The sequence below is a fragment of the Equus caballus genome, chromosome 11 (assembly GCF_041296265.1).
Source record: "Equus caballus isolate H_3958 breed thoroughbred chromosome 11, TB-T2T, whole genome shotgun sequence".
In the NCBI taxonomy this organism is placed as follows: Eukaryota; Metazoa; Chordata; class Mammalia; order Perissodactyla; family Equidae; genus Equus; species Equus caballus.
In genome coordinates this window covers 42,767,165-42,785,840 of record NC_091694.1, presented here as the reverse complement: position 1 = coordinate 42,785,840, position 18,676 = coordinate 42,767,165, and the positions used below count along the sequence as shown (strand labels likewise).

Below are 18,676 nucleotides of genomic sequence, written 5' to 3'. Positions count from 1 at the left end.
ATTAGCCTTACTGATATCAACTGATACCATAACCAATTAACTTAAGATTAATTGAGCTCAAGGAAACAAAACTAAAGATACTGAGTTCTGGTGGAAAGGGAGGGGCAATGACATGGTCTTATGTTCAATTTTACGCTGAGCTTTCAGGTACTATTTCTTTTCAAACTCTATTGAATGCCTACTATATACATACACTCTGCTAGGAGCTGAGGATTTGAAGAGAAACAGAATGGTTCTCAAGGAGTTGACTTCTGACAGAGCGAGAGAGAGATGAATGCATATAAGGACCATAAAGTAAGTTTACGTATTATCACAGGTATAGGGCAGGCACAGGAAGAGAAGTGGAAAACAAACTCACAACACTTAAACAAAACCCAACCAAAACTAATGTAGGCCTTTCCTGGATACTTAAAATAATTTAAAAAAATGTGCACTGAGGTATAATATTTATCACACACCTACCAAGTTTCAGACGCCTAACAAATATCCTATTAACCCTTACACTGTCCTATGAATTACAGCACACTTCTCTCTCCATTCAACACATGAGGAAACAGACTCAGATAAAGTCACCTGTTCAAGGCGACACAAACAACTGCAAGAGCTGAGATCCTTTCTCTCATGAGCGTACAGTGGAGTTTTCCAGTGGTTATACGATGTGTAGTATCACAACAGACTGAATGCAGAAACATATATGAGAATCCAGCTGTATTCTATTAAGGCAGACATTAAAAAGATTTGCCCCCCAAAAAGCAAAACAATGCCACTCTTCTCACTACACTTTTTGTTTTGAAGATTATAGTTGTTTTTTATAAAAGGTATTATTTATGTTAAACTGCAATGGGTTTATTTTTTTTCTCCCAGTTTTATTGAGATATAATTGACATATAACATTGTCTAAGCTTAAGGTGTATAATGTGTTGATTTGATATACTTGTGTATTGCAAAATGATTACATTTTTCTGGTGGGCTTATTATTACCTTAAAATGATTTAATACGTCTCAGTTTTAATTTCTAATCTGATAAACATCAATATATATAAATCTCATGAACATCGATATAACTCACATAAACAAAATGTCGTTGGGAGTCTTAGACTGTTTTTAAGAGTATAAAGGGGTCCTAAGATACAAAGTTTGAGAGCCACTACACTACACCGTTGTATAGGCCCCATAGAGCAATGATATAGGAAGCCCTAGGGTTAGACTGATGCCCTTTTTTCCCCAAGAGCTGTATCCTTAAGATCATTTAGCTTGAGTACTGCCAAAAGTGAATATCTAAAATTCTGCCAATTAAATCTGGGGCTCTAATTATGACACCACACCCCCCCCAACCCGCAGCCCTGAACCGAGCCATTAAAAACAGATTTGTGTACAGCAGCCCCCGCACATAGCTTGCTTTAATTAGGCTATCAGACCCACAAATTCAGCCTTTTAAGCCCTCAACATCTTCACATTAAATGCCAGCTCCTGCAGATCAGATGAGCCTACAGCCTACTGAACAAGAGAAACAGACACCCTACCTGATGAAAACAACAGCTTTCTTCTGTCCCGGAGGCAGCCGGTGCGCTGTGCTGCATACACCTTTTCTCCCATTCCCTAGGTTAGCAATAAAGTACATGTTGTGCTATAGCTGGGGAATGCCTCCAATCTAGCTCACTGCCAAGATTTCCAATTAAAAGAAGTATGCCAGAAGCAATCCTGACTTGCAGCAACTTGCAGACCTAGAGTGCAGAGGGTGCTGCAGCAGCACTGCAGGCTGAGGTTGGCAAGTAGCAACTATTCCAGAACAAAAACCCTATTTAGTAGACATGAATATTATTAATGTATGATATCTGAGATGAGCCTGATGGAGTTTGGAGTTTGTATTTAGTACTTATGCTCTTGAATTTTCCTCATATTCAGATTGTGGGTTAAATTTACTACGAAAATAGATCTAGATGAGGAATGGGAAGGTGAATGAACAAGGTTTCTTCAGGTGGAAGCACAGCTGCAGTATAGGATGTGGCTCAAAGGAAAAGGCTGGCAGTTACCATGACATTCTCTGCAAGAGGAATGGAGCTGGGATCAGATTGCCACAGGGGAGGCCCTCAGCAGTCCCGCCCTTTGAACAAGATGATGTAGGAGGCAATTAAAAAGAGACCAGAACAAAAAGAGATGTCTGTTAATTCCCTCCACCGGCAGCTTCAGTTAATGTTTACTGTTTTTTTCAGGGTCAAGTTCTATTCTAGGGCTTGGGTATATAAAAATGAGTAAAACATGCTTTGTACCCTGGCGGAGTTCACAATCTATCTCAAAAAAAAAAACCTGTAAATAAAGTTACAAAAAAGCATAATAAATGATATATGATAGTTATGAACCAGGACTATGAGAGTAGCATGAAGAGACAAGTGAGAGAATGCCTCAGAAAAGGTGATGCTTGAATTGAGAGGAGTTAAGAAGACAGTCTGGAAAAAGGCAACATGAGCAAAGGCTTAGGTTTGAAAAGGCCTAGTGGTCTGGGGAAAAGCTCCAGAAGTCTGGTGTGGAGCTCAAACTATAAGACATTCTATAATTTATGAGCAACGGCTTAGGGCTAGTCCAAAGGTGTTCACGAGTGACTACCCAATTTGGAATACAAAAACCTCTAAGTTCAGTAAATAAAAGTATTCAGAGTCCACTTAAGACAAGTTCTTTTAAATCTGGGATTCAGAACACTGTTACGAAAAATCCTAATCACACCAAGTCAAGATGTTAAAATACAGGCAAGGTTAATTCCACCTATAATCATGTTAACATGCACACCTTACTTATACGAAATAACAGTCTTAGAATCTTTTCAGTGCCAGGGTATAAAACGCATTACTGTTAATAATGGTGCATATAGTAAGTAATTTAGAAATATTAGGTATCCCTTTTCTTTCTATGTTTCCTGGGGAAACAAGAAAAGGGCAAAAGAAGAGCAGAAACAATTGAAATACATAACCAGATTCAGAATCCCGGCAACACAGGGAGGAGGTAACAGTTCTCGAGCCTTGTGCTACACACTGGAAAACATACAGTTCTTGCTCTGGCACAGGGGCTGGCAAACTACAGAAGGCCAGATCTGCCATTGTAGCACAAAAGCAGACATAGACAATATGTAGATAAACGGGAGTGGCCTAATTTGACCCAGGAGGCTTAGTTTGGCTAGGACCTAGGACCCCTGACCTAGAAGTATAGAAAGTCTTTAAAGAATTGATGACAAAGGTACCATGGGAGGCTGTAATAGAGGACCCTAACCTGGTTTTGAGAAACTAACTTTAAATAAAAAGCTTAAGAGTGAAGAGGAATTGGCTAAGTGGAGGAGCTGTTTCTTCGGAGGTGGTTCAAGGAGTGGTGGTTTTTGAGAAGAGTTCTCCCAGAACAAGGCCCAGGATGCTCTGTGGCAGTAACAGTGAGGGCCAGTTTGGGGAGAGAGAGTAGGGTTCATAATGAGTTGGTGGTGAAGTCATATACATCTTGGTAGGATTTTAACTTAAGGATTTTAGACTCTATTCACAAGGTGCTGGGAAGCCCCTGCAGAGAACCAGTGTATAAAAGAGCACTACTGACTTAATTTACTTGCTAATTCAACAAAAAATTATTTAATGAGTACCTACTACATACTAGGTATGTATAAGACAAAGTCCCTGCCCCCAGGATACCTGTATTCTGGTGCAGGAGACAAACCACAAACGAATATAATAAACCTTGCTATAAGTGCTAGGAAGGAAATAAATACCCTGACTTCTGAGTGAGTGAGTTTAGGCTGAGATAGCAAGAATGGGTAGGATATGGTATACAGAGCCAAGGGAAGAGGTACCTGGTAGAATAGGTGGGCAAGAACTTGGCCTATGGTAGGTGACATTCTAAGGCCAGTGTGACCAGAGAATGGTGAAGGCAGAAGAATGAGAAAGGGAGGGGGATGTAAAAATGTAAAAATTTCTACCTGGAGGGTGATTTGGGTGGAAGTAGGGAAAACTGAGGATACTATTGTGGGAGTCCAGGCAAAAGATGATGGTTGGTTTGGAACATGGTGGTAGCAGTGGAGATGGAAAATAGAAGACAGATCTGAAATACATTTTGGAGGTAGAAGTCACAGGACTTATTGAAAGACTCGGGGAAGGCAGGTAGTAAGGGAGAAGAATCCAACATGATTCCCAGAGGTCTAGCTTTGGTAACCATGTAGATGAGAGCCTGATTAATTCCTTGATGAGGTTTAGACCTTTTAGGGAGTAACAATACTAATCTAATCTAGCAGCCACACAATCCAAGTGAATAAGAATGGACTTCTATTGGCTGAAGGAGCCCAACTTACGGGAGCCCACTTAGTGAGACAGGGAAGACCAGGTTTAGAACGACGACAGGGAAAAGCAAAATTTTCTTTTTGTTATGTTAGGTATAGGATCTCTAACAGACATCCAAATGGAGCTATTAAATTGGCATTCTGTGTGTGATTCCTGAACCTAGAGAAGAGAGGGCTGGGCTAGAAGTTTAAACTAGGGAGTTGCAAGCTTTCAGATGGTAATTAAAGCCATGGGACTGGATCACCTAAAAGCAGCATTCTGAGAACCCAGGATTGAACTCTGAAGGAAATTCAGCATTAGGTCTCAGGTAGAGAGCAAAAGTGGCTAGTAAAGGACACTGAGAAGTAGCAGCCAGAGAAATGGGGAAAATTCAGGAGTGAAGCGTCAACAAAGTCAAGAGAAGAGAGTTTTAAGAAAGGGGTAAACTGTGTAGAATACTCCAGAGACTGAGGAAGATGAGAACAAAGTATCCGTGGGATTTGGCAATACAGAAGTCACTGGTGACCTTGACAAGAGCAGCTTCAATGGAGTAGTCAGAAGAGAAGCCAGACTCATGTAAGCTGAAGAATGAATAAAAGTCAAGAAAGTTGACACAGGTAGAAATCTGGCTGTGAAGGGATAGCAAAAGAGTAGGATGGTAGTTGGTGGGAGATGAGAGGGATACCAGGACATAATTTGTATGTTGATGGAAACAGAGGTAGGATCTGGTGATTGATTTTATCGGGAAATAATGAAGGATCCAAGGATTATACACAGGATTCTGATTGTGGTGCCATTTACTGAGACCAAGAACACAGGAGCAAGGGCAAATTTATGTGCCTTGAAAGACCGTATGTTTCCCCCATACTGGGTAGGCTTCCTTTCTTGTGAAGGTCTTCTGAGAGCACTGTAAAATGTGAGTGAACCTCTCCAGACTGCACCACTTCCTGATGTGATTAATTCCTTGATGAGGTTTAGACCTTTTAGGGAGTAACAATACTAATCTAATCTAGTAGCCACACAATCCAAGTGAATAAGAATGGACTTGTATTGGCTGAAGGAGCCCAACTTATGGAAAAGGGCTCTAAATTCATAGCTAATGGGGGAGCAATCATACTTTTGTAATCAACACACTAAAGACTTAAAAAACCAGTAATTTTCAAATAAACAGTGGAAGTGAGATTTTTCCCTAAGAAATTAATCAAATTCAAAATTGTTTACACTCTATATGTTCATTAACAGCAGCAGTGTAACTTAATCCTCCTTTGCTACTTCTGATACCACAGTGAATTTCCACGGACGTATTTTCAGAGAGCTTAGGCATCCTCTTAAAGAAAAATAAGTATCAGCTATTGCAACAACCAAGGGAAATGAACCACTCCAGCCCGTTCAAGAGAGTGCCTGGAGAAAAAGGTAGAAACTAGAAAAAAAGGAAGTTTTGACTTAATAGCCCATCCCGATGTTTGTGGTAGGCGTTTGGGGGACGTAGCCATCTACAAAAACTTCTAATTTTATTACTCAACAATATGGGAAAAGATGGAATTTGGCATCGTCCTCTAGCCTCATGGCCAAGCTGATGAAAGCTCCGTAGCTTTCACATCCCCAGAACAAACAATTGGATCACCTGATCCTGACTCAGAAGCCCCAGGTCCCCTCCATTCCCCATCCTTTGGCGTGGCCCAGTTTTCAGAAGCTGCGAGAGAAGGACGGGATCCCAGGGAGCCTGTTCATACAATAGACTGCCCAGTTCACTGGTTCTGGGTGGCAGAGAATTGGGAAACGCCTTGAGACTCTGAGCAACTACCCCACTTTCGTCCTCTTTTTCCCTCCTAGAGCAGTGAAGGCCGGGGGCCCCCTTCTTCCCGCATAGGGCTCTCCAGTGCCTCTTCCCTTACAGGACCAGGCCCTAGGAGCCTAGCTCCCCACCTGACGCACTTGAGGAACACGCTTTCCAGTCTGAACTGTACCTGCCTGAGGCCCGCCGCTCCTCCGGTGCGCTAAGCCCCCACCGAGGAAAATGGAGTCGTCGAACCGAGACTGGGAAAGGATAGTACAGACCCACCGCACGGCCCCTCCGCCGCCACCGCCGCCGCTGCTGCGTCAACGTGCTACGTCACTTCCGGCTCTCTGTCACTGGGAGTGGGCGGGCCATTTTTTGCTCTCTTCTCCCACCGGGTTCTCGGCGCTTTGTCCCGGGGGGCGCGAAAACTGGCCGAAGCGGTTCAGGAAGGCAGCTGTCACAGAGCCCTGGGAACAGAAGGAAGGGATTGGAAGCAACCAGGCCTAGCGGCTTCCTCCGGCCACTCTAGCCAAAAGAACCATAAAGACCAGACTAGGGCTTCTTCTTCCTCCTCTCTGTGGTTCCGCCTGCAGCTTCCGGTTCCGGGGAGGGGCCGAGTTTTCTTCGTAGACTAGGGGCTCCGCGCTACAGCGAGGATGTCTGTGGTATTGCTGCTGTTGTTCGCGGGTTTGTGGAGTGCTGTGGGAGCGTCCAATCTGGCTGTCGTTACATGCGGTTCTGTAGTGAAGCTACTGAATACGCGCCACAACGTGCGACTGCACTCACACGACGTGCGCTATGGGTCAGGTACTGCCTCCCGGGTGCGGGTGGTCTGGCAAGGCCTGGTAGGCTCCGGAGGGGCGGGGCCTAGGGAAAAGATGAGGGGTGTGGTCTGGGGAGGTTAGGGGAGGCTGGGGGAGGTTCCTGAGATCTACAGGCGGAGAGTCGGAGAATTGAGTTGTCCAAAGGCATCTTTATCGTAATACCAGCTTCTGTTTGGTGAGCTACGTGCCAGGGACATTACATATATACTTTTTCAGGTTTATAACTTTCATACATGGTAGAGACTGTTAATCTCATGTTACAGATGAGGAAACAGACTCAGAAATAATTCGCATGCTCAAAGCCTTGCGCCTAGTGTTTGACAAGGACAGGGTTTGATCCAGATATGTTCAGGTTCATAGCCTGCTTTCAGCTACTCCAGGCTGGTACTACTCAGTGCGGGGGAGACAGACATGTAGAAAGTTACAGTAAGTGCCGTATCTTTGAAGTTTCAAACTCCAAGAGCTCACTCTTTGACTATGACTCTTTTTTAGCTCTTGTGCATCTTACACTTGCACTTCAACTCTTTTTCTTTGGCCTCTTTTTACTGAAACCTTACTTTTCTTCTTGTAAAGAGCTTAAACTAAAGGACTCACTGGAATTGGAGAGGAAACTATTTAGAGGGCTTTTTAACTTAACAAATGAAAATGCTTAGTTTGTGGGTTTATTTATAATTCATTAATTGTGGGTTCATTCATCCAGTATAGATTTAATGAGCTCCTAATATATGCCTGGATACAGTAGTGAACTAGTCAGCAAGTTAAAAGAAAACAAAGACGAAAAACAGAAAAAAGCGTAGCTTATGAGATGTGAGAGGCATCTAAAATGACTGCTAGATTTCTGTCTTGGATGACTGATGATGCTATTAGCTAAGAAAGGAAGGAGTTCTCTCAGATGGGGGCTAGTCTGTGGTTCCTGATTCCCAAAACCTGTCTGACCAGTTAGACTAGGAAAGGAGTTGTCCTTGTTGGGATGTCTTAATAATCCTAGTAACCATTCAGTGAACACCTACTGTGTGTCAGGCTTATTACTTTTTTTTTTTTAAGATTTTATTTTTCATTTTTCTCCCCAAATCCCCCCAGTACATAGTTGTATATTTTAGTTGTGGGTCATTCTAGCTGTGGCATGTGGGATGCCGCCTCAGCATGGCCTGATGAGCGGTGCCATGTCTGCGCCCAGGATTCGGACCTGTGAAACACTGGGCCGCTGAAGTGGGGTGTGTGAAGTTAACCACTCGGCCACGGGGCCAGCCCCCAGGCTTATTACTTTTTAATTTGATCTAGTTTCCTACTTTGGATCTACTAAATCAGAATGTGAGTGGAGAGAGGCCTGCCAGTAGGAATCTGTAGGTTTAAAAAGCTCTCTTCACGTGCTCCTGATGGGTAGCCCAGTGAGAACCAGGTCCAGTCTGGAGCTCAAAAGAGAGATCTGTGCTGAGCCAGAGATACAGAGTTAAGTACAACAGGATTGTACAGGTTGTGGTTGAAGATGTGGAAAGAGTAAAATGAGGTTGCCCAGGATGAACGGCAGTTCTCAATCTGGTGTCAATTTGAATCACTTGAAAAACTTGTTGAAGTACTTATGAATGCTTTTGTCCTGATCCTCCACAAGTATTTAAGAATAGATAAGGGCCAGGGATAGAACCCTGGGTAATCCCAAGCTTTAAGGATGGGAGAGGAAGTGGAGAGTTGAATAGAAGGTGAAAAAGTAGGAGACAAAGTGTAGATCATGATTTAGGGAAGCATCATGGTAGTGAGGACCAAGAGAACTGTAAAGCAGTACCCAGAAGTAAGGAGGGTGGGTTGGTTTGCCTTTTTTTTTTTTTTAAGACGTAACAAAATCATTACGAGCTGAGTGGAAGAAATAATAAAGAGAAGCTGGTAGTTTAGCTACAAACATTCCCGCAGATGACTGTGGTAAAAGGGAAGTGTCATCAGAAGGCTATGGTCAGGCAGGACTGGGGGACTGAAGGCAAAGCTGGGAGAAGTAGGTGAGAGTAACTGAGGAAAGTGGGAAATAGGGAGTGCTTTCAAAGAATTGAGTAATGAGTGAGGCCTAGGAAAGAGAATATCCCCGGAGTTAATATGAAAAGTGGCCTGTTTGGGGGAGCTTGACAGAAAATACAGCTTTGTGGGAGGCCGTGTGGTAGAGTGGTTAAGAGTGTGAGTTCTAGAATCAGGTGGCCTAGGTTCAAACCCCAGCACTGTCTCTTGGAGCAGTGTAACCTTGGGCATACTGTTCAACCCTTCTAACACTTCAGTGTAAAATGGGGATAATAATAATAGTAATAATAATACCTAGTTCAGAGAATAGATGCATGTATCAAATAGGAGCATGCAGGCAAAAGGCTTGGGTTGGTATCTGACTCCTAGTAAGCGCTCAGTATACATTAGCTAACTAGCAATTATTATTTGTGTATTTTCCTTTTCTATTTTCCTGCTTTTTCTCCCCAAATCCCCCCCAATACATAATTGTATATTTCAGCTGTGGTTCCTTCTAGTTGTGACATGTGGGACGTTGCCTCAGTGTGGCCTAATGATTGGTGCCATGTCGGCGCACAGGATCTGAACTGGTGAAACCCTGGGCTGCCGAAGCGGAGTGCATGAAGTTAACCACTCGGCCACGGGGCGAGCCCCTCCTTTTTTTTAAGCCTGGAGCTATGTGTTTAACCCAGTACCTTTTAACCTGCGCAGTTGTACTACATGAGGCAGTATTAATCAAACTTAGATGACTTAAGAATACTTTTATAATGCATTGATCGGTCACTTACAGGATTTGGGAACTGTAATGCCTGCTTAGATTAAAGTTGACAGCAAAAAGTGGTCTTAACGAAACTGGTGAAATGTGATAAAAATTTTTGATTGTCGGGGCTGGCCCCCTGGCTGAGTGGTTAAATTCACGCGCTCTGCTGCAGGTGGCCCAGGGTTTCGTTGGTTCGAATCCTGGGTGCGGACATGGTACCACTCATCAAGCCACGCTGAGGCAGCGTCCCGCATGCCACAACTAGAAGGACCCACAACTAAGAATATACAACTGTATACCGGGGGGCTTTGGGGAGAAAAAGGAAAAAAACAAAATGTTTAAAAAAAAATTTTTGATTGTCATACGTAGTAATCATTGAATAATGTTACAAACATGTTAAAATTATATGATTAGATACCTGACATATACCAGGGGCTATCCAGGATAGTATATACAGGTAAACACTGCCTGTGCTTCAAAAAAACTACGTGTTCATTTATTTAGTGCCCTTTCATGCAAATTCTTGGGATTTTCTGATATGGTACACTCTTTTTTTTTTTAAGATTGGCACCTGAGCTAACAACTGTTGCCAATCTTTTTTTTTTTTTCTGCTTTTTCCTCCCCAAAGCCCCCCAGTACATAGTTGTATACTTTTAGTAGTGGGTCCTTCCAGTTGTGGCATGTGGGACGCAGCCTCAGCATGGCCTGACGAGTGGTGCCATGTCTGCGCCCAGGATCTGAACCAGTGAAACCCTGGGCGGCTGAAGCTGAGCGCGCAAACTTAACCACTCAGCCACGGGGCCGGCCCCCTGGTACACTCTTAAATATGGTTTATCATATAACTACTACTACTACATAAATACATCTAGTATTTCTCATATGTATATTTTAATGTTGTAGAAGAGGAAATATTACCAAACATAGGGTTTCCTCCCCACACCTCCAAACCTATTTTATGATACAGGGCACGTTATTGGCCATAGGAAAGAGAGGGGTCAGGTTGAGCTCACTCTCTTTTCTTTTTTTTTTGACTGCAGGTAGTGGGCAGCAGTCAGTGACAGGTGTAACCTCTGTGGATGACAGCAATAGTTACTGGAGGATACGGGGGAAGACTGCCACAGTGTGTGAGAGGGGAACCCCCATCAGATGTGGCCAGCCCATCCGGCTGACACATGTCAACACTGGCCGAAACCTCCATAGTCACCACTTCACTTCACCTCTTTCTGGAAACCAGGTGAGGTGGCATCCTGTGGACCATTGCTGCTCTGTTCATTACTCAGTTCTTTGATATCTTGGTTCTTAGCCCTTTCTTTTTCAGGTGTAGACGTTCTCTTTTGTGCAGACCTGGAGAACTGGCTTTGTCTTACAAGTGTGAAGGAAATTGTTTCTGGTCCAAATGGAGACTTTACATCTGGATCAAATCAAAAAATGAGGAGGAAAAAACAGAATAGGTATACGTTAACATATCATAAGTTGTCCTGATAAATCCTGCAATAAGGAAACCCAGTGTTTTCCAAACTTGCAATAAAAATTATTATTTTTTAATGATGCCAACCACATTGGGAAAATGAACTAGATATTGTGCTTTTTTTTTTTTGAGGAAGATTAGCCCTGAGCTAACTGCTGCCAATCCTCCTCTTTTTGCTGAGGAAGACTGGCCCTGAGCTAACATCCATGCCCATCTTCCTCTTCTTTATATGTGGGATGCCTGCCACAGCATGGCTTGCCAAGCGGTGCCATGTCTGCACTTGGGATCCGAACCAGCGAACCCTGGGTCGCCGAAGCAGAACGTGCGAACTTAACTGCTGTGCCACCGGGCCGGCCCCTTTGCTACTTTTTTAAGCCTTGAATTTTTGGGGGCATGTGGAACCCTTAATGACTGCTTCCCTCCCACCCTGACTCTGCACAGTTTTCTCTGATAACATCTTATGTTAGTATGGTAAATTTGCTGCAGTTAATAAAGTGATAACTAAAGTTAACTGCAGTTAATAAAGCAATCAACTAAAGTCCATAGATTATTCCGATTTCCTTAGTTTTTACCGCTGTCCTTTTTCTGTTCCAGGATCCCATCCAGGACAGCACATTACATTTAGTTGTCATGTCTCCTTACGCCCCTCTTGGCTGTGACAGTTTCTCAGATTCTTCTTGTTTTTGATGACCTTAACAGTTTTGAGGAGTGCTGGTCAGGTTTGTTATAGAGTGCTCCTCTATTGGAATTAGTCTGATATTTTTCTCCTGATTAGACTGGATTTCTAAAGATTTTTGGGAGGAAGACAACAGAGGTAAAGTGCCATTTTTATCACATGGGTATCAAGTGTAAATACTATCTACATAATTTTACTATAACTATTGTTATTGGTTACCTGGCTGAAGTAGTGTTGCCAGTCTTTTCCTGTAAAGTTATTCTTTTTGTTTCCCCCCTTTTCATACTGTACTCTTTGGAAGGAAGTCACTATGCACGGCCCACACTTAAGAAGAAAGGAGTTATGCTTCTCCTTTAGGGTGGAGTAGCTAAATAATGTATTTGGAATTCTTCTGCATGAGAGATTTGTCTCTTTACTCTTTGTTTATTCAATCATTTATTTATATCAATATGGACTCGTGGATATTTATTTTATACTTTGAGTTATAATTCAATACCACTGTCTTTATTTTCTTGCTCAAATTGTTCCAACTTTGGCTGCTGGAAGCTCTTTCAGTTGTCTCCTGTGTCCATTTGACATACTCCCATCATTGTGTATGTGTGTGGATGTGTTTTAATACTTTCTTACTTTCTGGCACTAAAAGATGTTCCAAATTCATCTTGTGTATTTCTTGCCACAGTCCTAGAATCACCTATTTCTCCAAGGAACCCTGCTTCCTTTTCTTGGAGAATGGTATTACAAACCAAGATCTGGGCCCTACATGAGCTCGTTGCTACTGGGGTGTTGTCTCTTTTAGTCCCTCTCACCTGACAGAACAAAGAAATATGTGTGTATACATATATATACATATCTATAAATGTTTATATGTGTAACCATCTGTATGTATATTAAGTTAAACATAAGTTCTTACTGGTGTCTCCAACTCTAATCCATTACCACATGGATCATTCTAGCCTCCTCCCTTTGCTTATTTGTAAATTCCCGTTCTAACAGTGAGATGCTTGGCTCCCGTCACTGTCATCCATTTACTTATTTGTTCAGTTCCAATATACAAATATAGTAGAATTGTTAATTATGTGCAGTACTTTTTGCCTTTAGTCTTATAGACTCTATTTCCAAATGACCGCTTTTTAATCATTTAAAATTATATTGCTATTAGTGTGTTTTAAAAGTAATATTTCTGAAATAATCAGTAACTTTTTTATTGTGATAGAAACTCTGAATATTTGGCCTTAAGGAGAATGGGATTAGTAGAGGAATAGAAGGTAGAATCTGCTATAATTTGTTCAGTTAAAATTTATTATTTCATTCTCACAATTATTCTGTAAGGTGATATTGTCATTCTATGGAGGAGGAAAATGAAGCCTCAAAGGAGTTACACAGCTAGAGAGGGAGCTGAGATTTAAGGTCTGCGTGTCTCCAGAGCCTATCCCCTCTCCAACTTGTGTTTCTCACCAGGTCACTTAAAATCTAGTTAAAGGAATGAGGCAGGAATATTTAGAATCAAAGCACGAGATTTATAAAGTATTTTAAGACTATAATAGAAAACATAGGCCATCGCTCTCTTAATGCCAGTGCCGCCTCCAGCTCGTGGAGCTCCAGCTGAAGGAGAAGGGGGGTAAGTAAAGAGGTCTCTACCATGGCCGGTACAAAGCAGACTGGCCACAAATCAACGGGTAGTAAAGCACCAAGGAAGCAACTGGCTACAAAAGCCGCTTGCAAGAGTGTGCCCCCTACTGGCAGGGTGAAGAAACCTCATTGTTACAAGCCTGGTACTGAGGTGCTCTGTGAAATTAGACGTTATCTGAAGTCCCCTGAACTTCTGATTGACAAACTTCCTTTCCAGCATCTGGTGCGAGAAATTGCTCAGGACTTCAAAACAGATCTATGCTTCCAAAGCGCAGCTATTGGTGCTTTGCAGGAAGCAAGTGAGGCCTATCTGGTATGCCTTTTTGAAGACACCAACCTGTGTGCTATCCATGCCAAATGTGTAATGATGATGCCAAAAGACATCCAGCTAGCAGCACGCCACATACATGGAGAATGTGCTTAAGAATCCACTATGATGGGAAATATTCCAGTCTTTAAAAAAAAAATTGCTCTTCCTGTTATTGGTAGTTCTGAACATTAGATTTTTTTTTCCATGGGGTCAGAAGGTACCTAAGGATATGATTGCAAGTGGGAAAATAGGCGACAGAAATCAGGCATTGGCCGTTTTTCCATTTTCATTTGTGTGTGAACTTTTACTATAAGTGCAGGGACATAAAGAGTTAATGCAAGTCAAAATGTTTCAGTGAACAAGTTTCAGCACTTCTGCTTTGTAACAATTATAAATAAACCTGTTAAATTTTTCTGGACAATGCCAGCATTTGGATTTTTTAAAACAAGTAAATTTCTTATTGACGGCAACTAAATGGTGTTTGTAGCATACAGTAGATTCCATCCATTCACTATACTTTTCTAACTGAGTTGTCCTACATGCAAGTACATGTTTTTAGTGTTGTCTGTCTGCTGTGCTGTTCCTGTAAGTTTGCTATTAAGATACACTGAACTAAAAAAGGAAAACATTAGAAAACATAAGCTGAATATAGGAGTACTTACAAAATAAAAGTTTGGACCATAATATTATGGCAACTGATTTCCTGTCCTTTGTCTTTTTTTCCCTTATTTCCCACAGTTTATTTAATTTAATTTATTTATTTATATATTTTTTAGGAAGATCAGCCCTGAGCTAACATCTGCCAATCCTCATCTTTTTGCTGAGGAAGATTAGCCCTGAGATAACATCTGTGCCCATCTTCCTCTACTTTATATGTGGGACGCCTGCCACATCATGGCTTGATGAGTGGTGCCATGTCTGCACCTGGGATCCGAACCGGTGGACCCCAGGCCACCAGAAAGGAATGTGCGCACTTAACCCCTGCGCCACCGGGCCGGCCCCTATTTAATTTATTTTTAAATAACACTGGAAAGCCTCTCATTTTTCACTTTTGGGTAGCCATGTTTTCCCATTGCCTCCCTCTCCTTTCCAAGCCTGTGTGTCAGCCATGCTAATGTTGCTACTATCTGTGTCTTGCAGGAGGTGAGTGCTTTTGGTGAGGAAGGTGAAGGCGATTATCTGGATGACTGGACAGTGCTCTGTAATGGGCCCTACTGGGTGAGGGATGGTGAGGTGCGATTCAAGCATTCTTCTACCGAGGTTCTGCTGTCTGTCACAGGAGAACAATATGGTCGACCCATTAGTGGGCAAAAAGAGGTGCATGGCATGGCCCAGCCAAGCCAGAACAATTACTGGAAAGCCATGGAAGGCATCTTCATGAAGCCCAGTGAGTTGTTGAAGGCAGAATCCCACCACGCAGAGCTCTGAGTCTGGAGGCTGTAAGCCACTGTCACCACACAGTGTTCATAGACATTTGCTTCTACTTCACCCTGGGATCCTTGCCACAGGTTCCCTGGGCATTGGCCATGTCACCACTGAGATGGAGATGCACGACAGAAAAAGTGGCTGTGTTTGGAAGCTTCAACCCTTCACACTTGAATTGGTTGTTTTCTTAGACTTGGGTCAGTTCTTTTTGAGTACAGGACTTCCTGGTGAAGGAGCAGATACTTTTTATTCATATTGATAAAACAAACTGAGGGAGACATCCCTCCTAGCTGGGACATTTTTACTTCCAGAAGCTTGGCATCATGGATTGTTAATGGTGTGACTTTTCCTGTTTCTTTCTCCAAAATGATAAAAAAGAATTTTATTGTTAGTCACTGCATTGTCATTTTATTAGGTGTACTATTTCATAACCTGATTAATCCTTGAGTCCTAAGAGTCATTACTATCACTCTTTTGAGATCCTACCTTTGGTGTGGGCCCTTTTGAAAAAGAGCCTTACTTGCATCCAAACTTTTTCTCTCTCTACTTTTACTTCTCCCTCGGCACCTCATCTTTATTAGATTTTTGACTAATTATAGCTAAAGACCCTCAAAGAATACAGCTTAGTAAATAGCCAATGAAATATTTTACTCTCTGTTAGTGCAGTTGAGAAGAAGGGGCAGAGGTAGAAAGTGGAACCAACATTTTTTCACTGTGAAATACTAGGCACCATACTACAGATCTAACGTCATTTAATTTTCACAGATATGTTGTAGGGTAGGTACTACAGTTTTACCAATGCAGAACAGAAAAGTTGAGTAACTGCCTGAATTCTTAAAACTAGTAAATAATTTGAGGATAGGAATCCAGTTGTGTCTAGCACATGTTCTTTTTACTACACTACAATTGTGTTTAACTCTTGGAAAATAACTACTCTATTTTGGATAAATGTAGGGATCTCTTTCTCTGGAAAGGGAGGTAGGAGACTGTTGTCCTCTGCTCATCTCATTTCTTCCTTTCGTCTGCTGTCAGTTCTAGAAAGTTGCCTCCTCTGTCCTTCCAGTATGGTAGTGGTGAACAGAGGTGTCTGCCATCTGCCGGAATTTCAGTGACTAGCAGGTCTTTTTATCTTTAGAAACTTCTGGGGTTTTTTTTTTCTATTTGCTTTAGGGAGTTAACATTGAATATTTGGGAATACCAGGTCTGTGCCAGACATGGCCCATGACATTAAAAACTTAGACACTTTTACCAGGACTTGTCTCAGTAAATTGAGGCCATGAAGTCGTAGAGTTCTCTCTCTGCCCTCTCCCCCTTTGTTCCACTTCAGTAACGTTGACCCCTTGAGATCTCTCCAGAAGGAAGTACACAAATGATAAAATCAACGTTTCAGGCTACTGAGGTAATTGGGAGTAGGGTGGTAACAGTCTGGGGAGGAAGAAGAAAGTAAGTGATAGGAATCAGGTGAATAAACCCCGTTGCCAAGTGGTTAAGGTCACGCACTCCATTTTGGTGGCCCAGGGTTTCGCCGGCCCAGATCCTGGGCACAGACATGGCACGACTTGTCAGGCCGTGCTGAGGCGGTGTCCCACTTAGCACAACCAGAGGCACTCACAACTAGGATATACAACTGTGTACTGGGGGGCTTTGGGGAGAAGATAAAAAAAGAAGGTTGGCAGCAGTTGTTAGCTCAGGTGCCAATCTTTTTTTTTTTTTTGAAATAAAGACCAAATTGGACAAGATGAATGAGAGCAGGGAGATGTGTTGCAAGGTACCCTTCTTGGCTTGGAAGAGTTTTCGTTGAGTTGTTGGGCCTTCCATGAAGGTTCACAGACAGAACATACCCTAATGGGAGGCTGCAGATTACAAGGAGGATGGCAGAACTATAGTGCTTGAGAGGTAGATGTGAACTTGAAACAAACAATAGTGGAGCCCTTGGGGAGTTGTGAAATGACTGAAGAGAGGACTAGATAAGGAGGGAAACCAGCTGGAGGGATAAACACAACTTTTTACCCCCCCCCCCCCTTTTTTTAACCCAGGTGAAAGTTGAAATGTTGCTTTATCTGAAGGAATGGAAGAGTCTCCAAGTAAAATCTTGAAGGACGTTTATGGAGATCGGGATATGAGAACAAGGGGACGTGGAGCACTTTCTTTGAAATCCTCAGCACTTTTTTATGTTGTACTAGCATCACTGTAGTAGAGTTGGAAAGGAACTTTGTCCAATTGCCTCATTTTATGGAGAAGGAAACAGGCAAAACTAAGTCGACCCTGAATTCTCCATTTTGTGTAATTGCTTCACAGATAAACTGTCTGTTGCTGAAGGGCAAGAACCATATTCTCTACTTCTGTAGTACCCCCTGGCCCAGTGCCCAGATTGTGCTATACAGTAGTTCTGCCTTATCTGTGGTTTCAGTTACCCATGGTCAACCTCAGTCCAAAGATATTAAATGGAAAATTCCAGAAATAAACTATTCGTAAGTTTTGAATTGAGTGGCCATTCTGAGTAGCTTGATGAAATCTCTTGGAGTCCTGCCCAGGACGTGAATTATCCCTTTGTCCAGCTTATCCACGCTGTATATGCTGTGTCCCTTTAGTCACTTAGTAGCCAGGTTACAGATCAGGTCACTTAGTACCTTATTGAGAATGGCCCCAAAGCGCAAGAGTAGTGATGCTGGCAATTTGAATATGTCAAGAGAAGAAGCCATAAAGTGCTTCCTTTAAGTGAAAAGGTGAAAGTTTTCCACTTAATAAGGAAAGAAAAAAAATCATATGCTGAAGTTAAGATCTGTGGTGATTTTTATTAAAGTATATTGTTATAATTGTTCTATTTTATTATTAGTTATTGTTAATCTCTTACTGTGCCGAATTTATAAATTTTTTTTTAAGATTTTTAAATTTTTCCTTTTTCTCCCCAACGCCCCCTGGTATGTAGTTGTGTATTTTTAGTTGTGAGTCCTTCTAGTTGTGGCATATGGGATGCTGGCCTCAGCATGGCTTGATGAGCAGTGCCATGTCCCAGCGCAGGATTCGAACCGGCCAAATCCCAGGCTGCTGAAGCAGAGGGCGCAAACTTAGCCACGGGGCCAGCCCCTATAAATTAAATTTTGTCATAGGTATGTATGTATACAAAAAGTGATAGTATATATAGAGTTTGGTACTATCGGTGGCTTCAGGCGTCCACGGGGGGGTGCGGGGGGGATCTTGGAACATATCCTCCGAATCACCCATGGTTAAGGAGGGACTACTGTAGACAGTAGACACTGAAAACTTCTCCAGTGAAAGGTCCAGAATGATACTGCCCTCAGAACATTCCTTGGTGGACAGAATGAGGTGGGATTTTTGAGGCCTTTTAATTATCTCTTGATTGCCGCCTCAATGATTTTCAGACAAGGCCCTCGAGTAAGACAGGAGAGCTACTTCTTAGGATCCAGGGGTTTAACTTCCGCAGTATCATCAGTCCAGGCCTTAAGTGGTCAAGCAGACTCCGTCACTGCCCTGGGGAAGTGCTTTGAAAGTGGAACTCTCCGCGACCGAAATGAAC

At 42.5% G+C, this 18,676-nt stretch overlaps 3 protein-coding genes and 1 long non-coding RNA gene across 7 annotated transcripts in view; 3 read left to right on the top strand and 1 right to left on the bottom strand.

The window, feature by feature from the left end:
• The window catches only part of SUPT6H (SPT6 homolog, histone chaperone and transcription elongation factor), a 30,512-nt gene extending 23,848 nt beyond the window's left edge, over nt 1-6,664 (bottom strand). Inside the window, exon 1 of one of the 3 annotated variants that reach the window (XM_001504156.7) lies at nt 6,254-6,664. The gene's annotated coding sequence lies outside the window, so the exon portion shown is untranslated. Of the gene's footprint in view, nt 1-1,523; nt 1,595-6,253 lie in introns of those variants that run through there. The other 2 variants (XM_014742214.3, XM_014742209.3) reach the window with 2 other exon arrangements.
• Nucleotides 6,645-15,529, top strand: SDF2 (stromal cell derived factor 2). Of its 2 annotated transcripts, none has more exons than XM_001504154.7 (3): nt 6,645-6,873; nt 10,668-10,864; nt 14,854-15,529. In XM_001504154.7, exons 1-3 carry the CDS (start codon nt 6,723-6,725, stop codon nt 15,139-15,141), a joined length of 636 nt encoding a protein of 211 aa, XP_001504204.1. In that variant the 5' UTR covers nt 6,645-6,722; the 3' UTR covers nt 15,142-15,529.
• Nucleotides 10,946-14,679, top strand: LOC138916291 (uncharacterized). Its single transcript, XR_011423384.1, has 3 exons — nt 10,946-11,081; nt 11,693-11,912; nt 14,490-14,679. It is a non-coding gene; the product is annotated as an uncharacterized lncRNA (long non-coding RNA).
• LOC138916290 (histone H3.3A-like) lies at nt 13,262-13,972 on the top strand. The gene has a single exon (XM_070227737.1). The coding sequence runs from the start codon at nt 13,414-13,416 to the stop codon at nt 13,825-13,827; it is 414 nt and encodes a 137-aa protein (XP_070083838.1). The 5' UTR covers nt 13,262-13,413; the 3' UTR covers nt 13,828-13,972.
• Nucleotides 15,530-18,676: the final 3,147 nt, after the last annotated feature.